The sequence below is a fragment of the Hydra vulgaris genome, chromosome 01 (genome assembly GCF_038396675.1).
Source record: "Hydra vulgaris chromosome 01, alternate assembly HydraT2T_AEP".
Taxonomy (NCBI): domain Eukaryota; kingdom Metazoa; phylum Cnidaria; class Hydrozoa; order Anthoathecata; family Hydridae; genus Hydra; species Hydra vulgaris.
Genome location: NC_088920.1, coordinates 43,078,472 through 43,088,482, shown reverse-complemented (window position 1 = coordinate 43,088,482; position 10,011 = coordinate 43,078,472). Strand labels below are relative to the sequence as shown.

The following is a 10,011-nucleotide window of genomic DNA, read 5'->3' as shown; positions in this document are numbered from 1 at the left end:
AAACATAAATAAAGTGGAATTATCAAAATTATTTAATGCAAAGACGGAAAAATATGAGAGTTATACTGACAACAACTATTTTTAATGCATATTCCCATTAAAAAATTATTAGGTTTTGTTTTAAAAATAAAGTACTCTCTATTTTCAGTGTTTTACCCTTTCAAAATTTGGAGCAATATGAAAAATAACACAATGCACAATAAAAAAGTATTGCACAATGTAAAATAACTTGCTGTGAAACAAGCAACACTTAAGGATAAACAATTTTATGCACATTGAAAATAATAAAACAAATAAAACATAATGATTTAGAACTTAGAACAAAATAAAATGTTTATCAAATATGAACTTCTATTATTCATTTTATAAATAGAATAAAAATAATTTTATTTTAACAGCAAAAAGAACATTAAAAATGTGATAAATGGGAATTAAGGTATGTATAGTTAGAAAAAAAAAATGATATCAGATTACTTTTTTTAAACTCTAAGAATTTTTTAAAAATATGTTTAAAAAAGAAAAAAAACTTTGTCTGCATGATAAACTCATAAACCATTTGAAATAATGATCAACTATATATATATATATATATATATATATATATATATATATATATATATATATATATATATATATATATATATATATATATATATATATATATATATATATATATATATATGATTTCTAATACTTTATTTCTTCCTCTACTAATATAAACTAAGAAAATTTTACAACTTGGTCAATTATATTTATTTTTTAAGCAACTGAATTTATAAAAAGCTACAACTAAAAAATTCAACAGCAAAGATTACAAAATGCAATAGAATATTAGACAAAAATTTATTTAATGAAGAAATTACTTATTTTTGGAATAAAAAATGAGAATTCATCATTAAGCGCTTTATATACAGTTTAATAAATTTTTTAGAATAATATAGATATAAATATGAGATTCTCTTTTCAAGTCTTTTCTACTTCAATCTACTACGATCAGTGCTTTTTACTGATTTGCTTTTGAATGTCATAAAACTACAAACCAGTTAGATAATACAAAACAAACAGTTGATACAAAATAAATACAGAAATAACTGTATAGATTTTTCACTGTTAGCTATCTGACTCATCATCATTTAAAGAAGCATCATTTGATATATCTAAATGTACTACACTATCTGATGATAATTTTGGAACTTGAATGGCATCACTCTCAGAACCACAGTAATGCAATGGTCGATGATTATCTGAAAACTCATCATTATATTGCTTAGGAAGATGTTCAGGAACTTCATTTTCAGGAACTTCATTTTCAGGTTCTTCCTCTTCACTCTAAGACAAATCATAAATTTATAATTCCAAAATATATATATATGTATATATATACATACATATATATATATATATATATATATATATATATATATATATATATATATATATATATGTAACATACTATATATATATGTATATATATATAGTATGTTACAAAATTTTCACCATGTTTGAATAGAAAAGTTGCAAAGAAAAATGAAATTTTAGTGTTATTAATTGGATTTAATTATTAGCTAACTGAAAAAATGGCTTTTAATAAAGTTTAGATGATACTGAATTAAAATTTTTATGTAAAGAACTAATGCTGACAATATTGTAGCAAATGAAAGCAATTGACATAATTGTCCAGTTAATTACGCATACAACATAAATTAATAGCTATATGACTAATATTATTGAGTTACCAACTTTCCGAAGATTTTTAATGATTAAGCATAATTTAAAGTTAGATTTTTGTTTACAAAACAAAAAATATTGTTATTTTTATCACAAAGAAAATAATTCTTGAACTAGAAAAAAATATTGTGGCAAAGCCTAAATCTGAAAAATTGTGAAATCACGGCTGAGTTTAGAATAATCTCTTGTATAAAATTAAATTGTGCAATGGTTTACAAGTAAAAGGCTAAAAGTCGTTGAAAGAAAATTTTTACACATAAAGATCAAAGAACAATCGGTTGTCTAATTGCTTCTAGAGAGTCTAAAACTGCAAAGGATGTTACAAATTTAATGAATAACAGCTATAGGACTCGTGCTTCAGTTCAGACAGTCAATTAAGAGCTCAAAAGAATTGGTTTCTTGTCACTGCCAAGCTTGTTTAAATTATGCTTAACTTTATGCAAACAAGACTTTTGATGACATTTATGACTAGATTTGGACAGATGAAAGTAAAATTAACATCTTTGGATCAGATGGTATAAGATATACTTGGAGAAAGCCTTCACCATGAGGTGCTCAAGATTTTACACCAACCGTTAAAATGGAGGAGGAAAACTCTTGTTTTGGGGATTTTTCTGTGTTCGTGGAAACAATGAATTGGTGAAAATTTATAGAATAATGAACGCTGAAGACTATATCAACATCCTTAAGATTGGATATTTCAAGTCACTTCGAAAAATGGGGTAGGACTGTATGCAACAAAATGCTCATGCAAGACAATGACCCCAAGCATAAGGCTGATAACACCATTAAATTCCTTCTTGAGAAGATTATAAAAGTCGTTAACTGACCAGCACAAAGCCCTAATCTTAACCTAATTGAAAATTTATAGGCAATAGTTAAACAACTGGTCGACATTTTACCCACTCCACTTAAAAATAAGGATGAAATTTGGGCTCGTGTACAAGAGGTTTGGTACAAAATTACACCTGAGGAAAACCAAAAATTAGTTGCTTGTGTTCTTAAACAAATTCAGACTGTAATTAAAACTAAGGGTTCACTTCACTTGATATTAACTTACTTCAATATGTTATTTGTTTCCATTTGCAATTTTTTGCAAAAACTGTCACCATTAGCCTTTCAAATAAGAATTTAAAAAAAAAAAGAGTCTTAAATCTAATTAATAAAAATTTCATTTTTCTTAGTAGCCTTTCTATTAAAAAAAATGTTTCTTTGTTCAAACATGGTGACTATTTTATATATATATATATATATATATATATATATATATATATATATATATATATATATATATATATATATATACATACATACATACATACATACATACATACATATATATATATATATATATATATATATATATATATATATATATATATATATATATATATATATATATATATATATATATATATATATACACACACACACACACATACACACACACACACACACATACACACATATGTGTGTATATAAAACAATATTACCTCATCAAAAAGCTCACGAGCTTTTGCATATGTAAATCTTGCGCTTTGAGATCTTTCCAAAAAATATCTAAATTTATATGAGATATTTATATAAGATATCTTAATTTATATACAACTATATCGTCGGGGATAGTGCAAAACCGCGTAACTGGCATTGGATAATACCGCGTATCTACAGTACCTTTTTTTTACTGGAAAAGTTTAAAATTAAAAATTTTTTTTATTTCAACATATTTTGGTTTCATTTTAGTATAAAGAGTATTATTCATGTTTTTTGTAATGTCAACAATATACATTTGTTGTTAAAATTAATAATATCCAAATATAATAGCCAATGCTAGTTACGCTATCCCCAACAATATAAATATATAAAATATTTAAGATAACTTCAACTCAAACCTTATGACATTTTTTTTAATAAAAAAGGTATAAGGTTTAAGTACAATAGTCAATAAAAAAAGACATTTGAATCACAAGAAATTTCAAATTTAGACATTAAACAGGTCACATAACCAGAAATCTCATTTTCTTAAAAATAGATTTTTGATAAACCATTGAAAAGTTGAATACTGAATAACTGTATATAAACATATCATAAAATAAAATTTAATTAATTTTTAATCAAAATTTTTTAATCAGAAATCATAAAATTATTTAATCATAAAATTGATAACTTTAATCAAGTTATCAAGACAAAGTTAGCTAAAAAATTTGTACTATTTTATTTCAAAATTTTGCATTTAAATGAAATTTGGCTCACCGTATAAAAATAAATAAATAAAAAGAAAAGGCATTTGTCTTTTTATTTTATTTTAAAATATTTGTAGACAAAAGATTTTTTCACACTTTTTTTCTCTCCTTAAAAAACCATGAGAAGCTCTAAGAGTTTTGACAAGCTTAATAGAAAACTTTATACTAAAAATAGACTTCCCTGTTTAACCGGGAAAAATATATATTTTTAGTATAAAGTTATTTAATTAATACTAAAATTAAAAGCAAATCAAAAAAATACCCATTTGAATTTTCATTAGATGCAGTTGGTGGACTCCAATTATTGTAATTGTATGCTGATGGTGCCCGCTTAAACAGAGTTTTTAAATTATTTAAAACAAAAAAAAGATAAAAATTTAAAAAAAAAGATGAAACTTCATATTGAAAGTAAAAAATTTATTTTACGTTATGAAAAAAGTTTTATGTCACTTTAATGGCAAAAATAACAACAGCAACAACAACAACAAAATATGTTAATACCCTATCTAACTCTTCCCCCAACCAAATTATTGCACTTTTCCATTTCCCTTTTAACTCTTCTGATTTCATTAATATTTGATGAGCTAATTCACAACTGAAACACAAATAAAAATTATAATGAAACAATTAATTTGAAATCAAATTGTTATTGCAACCTTTTTTAATAACAAAAAATTTAACAATTGACCAATTATTAAATGCAATTCACTCCCAACAGTTATAAAACATAAAAGCTGATACAAATAATATAAGATAAGGATAACAACTGTACACAAAAAATTACTTTTGAATAAGTTGGACAATAGCTTTGATACACTGGTAACCTCGTTTATGGCTATGTGATTTTGATCGTTGAATTGTATCAAATAGTCCTTCACGATCATCTGATACTCCTAGAATAAATCAAACATAACATAAGAATACAAAAGTAATTCTGAGAATATATATATATATATATATATATATATATATATATATATATATATATATATATATATATATATATATATATATATATATATATATATATAAAAGGATGCATGAACATCTAGAGAAATGCAAACCACAACTATTTAGTCAATAAAAAATCAACAACCTTTTGAAGGTAATTAATTAAATTAATGCATCCCAATTATAAATTATGTAATTTACTTAAAATTTAAACTTTTGGTCTTGTTCATTTCAAGATGGGAGTAGAAAAAGCAGCAAAGCTTGTTTTTATATGCAGAACATTAAATGTTGTATTGATTAATGAATTATAGAAAACATAATTTACTCAAGTAAAAATGTTTAACAAAATGTGACTTATTTAAAGTAAAAGGAGTTCAAAAAAAAAAACTATTTTTTTTTTTAAACTCCTTAAAAAACTAAAACTGTTTTTTTTTTCTTCCCCTTCAAAAAACCCCATGATTTTTTTTTTTTTAAAAAAAAAGTATTTTTTTCAACCTAGTAAAATGTTCTTTTCTGAACCTGGATAAATTTAGATAAAATTGACTATAAAGTAATTTATAAAATAGCATGGCTTAAAAAAAAAAATTACCATTAAAAGCTGATTTGAGTCTTTGCTCCTGCCAAGAGTCATTCATGAGTAGCAAATGTAAAAGAATGTCAAGAAAAGGACGAAGTTCATATGTGTAAGCATATGAAATCTTAAAAAAAAAAAAATTTTTTTTTTTACTTTATTTTATTGACAGAAAACATAAATAATAAAACCTAACATAAAATGCATAGTCAGCGTAAGGTTAACTTTGTAAATCTCAAAAAAAAATAAAAAATAATAACAATAAGTTTAAAAAAATCCCCTTTTATAGGTCAACATTTGTGAAGTTTTTTCAACATTTGAAAAGTTTTATCAACATAAAAATTGATAATCTTATTATTAAATCATTTGTAAAATCTTTTAGAAAAATATACATTTTTTTTAATTTGAATAAAAAAAAAAAAAAAGAAAACGAAAAAAACAAAAACAAAATCATTAAAAAAAAATTTCTAAAATTTCAAATTTAACATTTAAAGAACTAAATACCTTTCATACCTATATTGTTAAGAACTGACACACAAAAAATTAAAAAAAAACAGCCCTTAATTTTGTTTCATAGTTTAATCTTCGATTTAACTAACTTTATTTATTTTAACACATAATATAACTTAATAAAATATATAAAACACACAATTTAACGTAATACAATATATAAAACACACAATTTAACATAATACAATATAAACATAAAAAAATGCAATATACACGGTGTGTCCCAAAAATAACTGAACTTTTTGGATATAAAATAAAACACACATTATAACATTATATCATCATTGAAAGTTATTATTTATTCAAAATAGGTTTCATCAGGCTCAATACAACGTGTGCAATCAACCAGTGCATGCATAGATTTTTTTGTCATTTATAGGAATGTTCTTCAGCATCTCGGTTACAGCTGCTTGAATGGCTGGGATATCATCATAAAATGCTCCTTTCATCTTGGTTTTCAGTTTTGGAAATAGAAAATAGTCACATGGTGATAGATCAGGCAAATATGGAGGGTGGTTGATGAGAGAAATCCATTTTTTCATCAAAAACTCGTTCACTTTTTTGGTCTTGTGAGGCGGTGCATTGTCGTGCAATAAAAACAGTTGTTTTCCTGCTGGATATTCAGGTCTAACACAACAAACTCTTTTCCACAAACGATCTAAAACGCCTAAATAGTATTCTCCATTAACAGTTCGACCTTTGGAACAAATTCCTTGTGGACAATACCCTTCGAATCATAAAAAGTAATCAAGATTGTCTTGATTCCAGACTTCTGGAAACGCAATTTTTTTGGTTTTGGCTCGCCTTTGGACTTCCATTCAGCAGATTGACGCTTAGTTTCAGGGTCATATTTAAAGCACCATGACTCATCACCAGTTATGATCGAATCAAGAAAGTCTGGATCGTTTTCAACAGTTTCAACAATGTCTTTGCTTGCACGAGCGATTTTTTGGTCATTTAATTCATGTGGAACAAAACGCGCACATACCTTTCTCTTACCCAAATCTTGAGTTAAGTTTTGTAACATTAGGATGTGTTTTTCTTTTATTGAAATGGCTGTAACTTTCACATCTGTCATCCGATTTACATGAATGTAGGTGCGTTTGAAAGAGGATGAATGTATCTTTTTCATGCTGCAAATTATCAATGGATGGCGCTGCATGTTATATGATTTAAATATGAAGTTCGGTTATTTTTGGGACACACTATGTATACAACAAAACAACAAATGATATAACATAATAATACAATATAATATGTGAAAGCAAAAAAAAATATACATGCAAACATGTAATATACATTTAGTGACAGTTGAAAGAGAAAAATACAAAAAGATCAGATTTATAAGTGAATAAACTGTTAATGATGAAATAAGTAATGAAATAATAAAATAAATTAAAAATATCAAATTTTTTTAAATAACTCAAAAAAACCATTGATCTAAAAAGCTAAAAACTATTAAACTGATAAATATTTAGTATATAAATATATAAACAACCAAAACTTTTTTAAATACTTAGTAAGTATAACCAGTAACTATAATGAGAAATAACTTTTTAAATACTAAGTAAGTTTAACCAGCAATAAAAGAAGAAACAATTTTTTAAATACTTAGTATAACCAGGAATAATAACAAGAAACAACTTTTTAAATACTTAGTAAGTATAACCAGCAGTAATAAAAACAACAGTAAAATACTCAGGAATACTTACTGAGAATAAAACCTCTGATAACGCAATAAGAGAAAAGCTCAAACATTCCCAACTCAAAAACTGTTAAGTAAAACAAAAAATTATCTTTTATAAATAAAATTCAAAGAAAAATCTGATGTACCTAGTAAAATAAAATCTGATGCACAAATAATTTAAATTGATACCTTAATTAGTTGAATTGTATCTTCTGAATTATTACTTTCTTCTAAAAACTTTTTGATGCAATTGCTAAAAAAGTTTAAATGATCTCTGTTTTAAAATGTGTACAAAATGATTTAGTTTTGAAAAATAAAATATTTACTTTATTCTAGTATTACAAAACAATTTTTATTAAGAAACATGATATTAAAAATATGCTAAAAATAATACTTTTTGCGACCATTGTGTCGCATAAACAAACAAATTTATTCTTTGTGGCTGGTGAGCCCCGACTTTTTGCAATGTACACCACAACGATAAAACGGACATTAGGCTATCCCGCTGGATGTGGTTACGGTGCTCAATAACCTAATGACTACGCTGACACTCACGCACACGCTCATTTGGAAGCTCCACAATGCACGTAGGATCAGCGCTCGCTGACTATGTGCTCGGATCTAAAATTTCACTCCATAGCACATCATTCCACATCAGCACGAGGCAGTAGCTTTTTTGGCTAAGAGCGATGGCTTGTGACCTACGGTGACTAATGTGTGCATTCGATCAATTGAAATCCATTCTGTAGGTTTTACGTCTGCCTCTGATGTGCTAGCCCATAAGCGCAAGGAGTGAGTGTGTTTAGCTTTCTAATCACCCTATTTGAAAGTGAATAAAAAAATAACGAGACCTTACAAGACAACCAAACGGTACATACTAATGACTACACCATCACACCTGTAGACATTAACAGTTTCTAAAACCAGTATATCAAGTATTTGTTCTTTGTTGCATATGTTCAACACTCAGAGTGACTAAAGCGTTAGTTGTTTCTTCCCATGCCCCCTTATCGTCTATTCTTCGTTTTTCTACTTCACAAAAGTCTTGCCACACATTTTATATTTTCTTATGATTTTTATTTTTTATTTAATGACACCATCTACAATCTATCTTTATTTTCACATCTCTTAGGTCTACGTAACTTGATGGCTCCATTGGTCACTTTTTGTGACCATTGTGTCGCATAAACTATTAAAAATATGCTAAAAATAACTAAATTTTTTGAATATTTCTTGATGTGTGGACTTCAGGTAGAACTAGAAGGTATTTTTTTTGATTAATGTACGCTGTTCAGACAAATTTTATTATGGTCTTGAAATGTTTAGAATAAATGCTATAATGTCTTCCGATAGAGCAGTTAGTATTGTTATTGAAAAATAAATGATTTTGACCTAAACTTGATCAATAATATTGATCTGTTATTGATGGTAACATCAGTAACACACCCAAAAGTATATCCATATACTCTTTGCACTATTATGATTTGGTTATTACATATTAAAAAAACAAACAAACAAATGATTTACTTCAGTTAATGGTTGCCTAGAAAGTTAGTTTTTAATGAATCAAACTTTACTGCAGTCAATCAAAGTATTCAACTTATTCAAACTTTAATATTTGAGTAAAATATCAAAGTTTGAATAAGTCCCCCCCCCCCCTTCAGTGTGCTTAGTCACAATCGTACCTTTTAAAGTAATCTTCAATAAAATATTCCCTTTCAGTGTGCTTAGTCACAATCGTACCTTTTAAAGTAATCTTCAATAAAATATTCCCTTTCGGTGGGCTTAGTCACAATTGTACCTTTTAAAGTAATCTTCAATAAAATATCCTCTTTCAGTGTGCTTAGTCACAATCGTTCCTTTTAAAGTAATCTTCAAAACTATGATAGCGCTAAAATATTATTTTAAGTAATTTATAAATGGTTTGAGTAATTTCTAAATTTCTAAATTTTTTTTTTTTTAATTGAATTTTTCTAAACATCTTTTAATTTCTTTGCACAGCAAAATATTTTTTCGGCGCAGTCAATGGGTTAAAATACCATAACAAATTTTTGATTTAGTCATATTTAGCTTTTTTCTTTCTGTATTTTTTATATATTTATGCTGAATCTTTCTTTGAACTTAAGACTGAAAACATTATGCACAAACTTACACAAGCTTATAAAGAAGAAAAAATGAGACAAGAAAAATTAAATTAAATGGTGACTTTACTGCAACATTTGGAGTAAGCTCTTTAATCACCTTATGGTGATAAAAGAGATTATTTCAGGTGTCTGCAAAATCATAACTTTACTGTTATAAAAATTGATTCTTCAAAGACA

The 10,011-nt window shown here is 26.0% G+C and overlaps 1 protein-coding gene across 4 annotated transcripts in view; it reads right to left on the bottom strand.

Annotated features, from left to right (window-relative positions):
* Positions 1 to 738: 738 nt before the first annotated feature.
* Positions 739 to 10,011, bottom strand: part of LOC100206699 (ubiquitin carboxyl-terminal hydrolase 9X) — a 111,152-nt gene continuing 101,879 nt past the window's right edge. For all 4 annotated transcript variants that reach the window (XM_065788244.1, XM_065788245.1, XM_065788246.1 and 1 more), the window contains 8 exons: positions 7,880 to 7,943; positions 7,716 to 7,775; positions 5,512 to 5,620; positions 4,756 to 4,864; positions 4,473 to 4,566; positions 4,234 to 4,301; positions 3,222 to 3,288; positions 739 to 1,329 (listed from right to left, as the gene is read on the bottom strand). In XM_065788244.1, the coding sequence (XP_065644316.1) occupies positions 1,111 to 1,329; positions 3,222 to 3,288; positions 4,234 to 4,301; positions 4,473 to 4,566; positions 4,756 to 4,864; positions 5,512 to 5,620; positions 7,716 to 7,775; positions 7,880 to 7,943 (790 nt within the window). In that variant the 3' untranslated portion in view covers positions 739 to 1,110. The remainder of the gene's footprint in view (positions 1,330 to 3,221; positions 3,289 to 4,233; positions 4,302 to 4,472; positions 4,567 to 4,755; positions 4,865 to 5,511; positions 5,621 to 7,715; positions 7,776 to 7,879; positions 7,944 to 10,011) is intronic.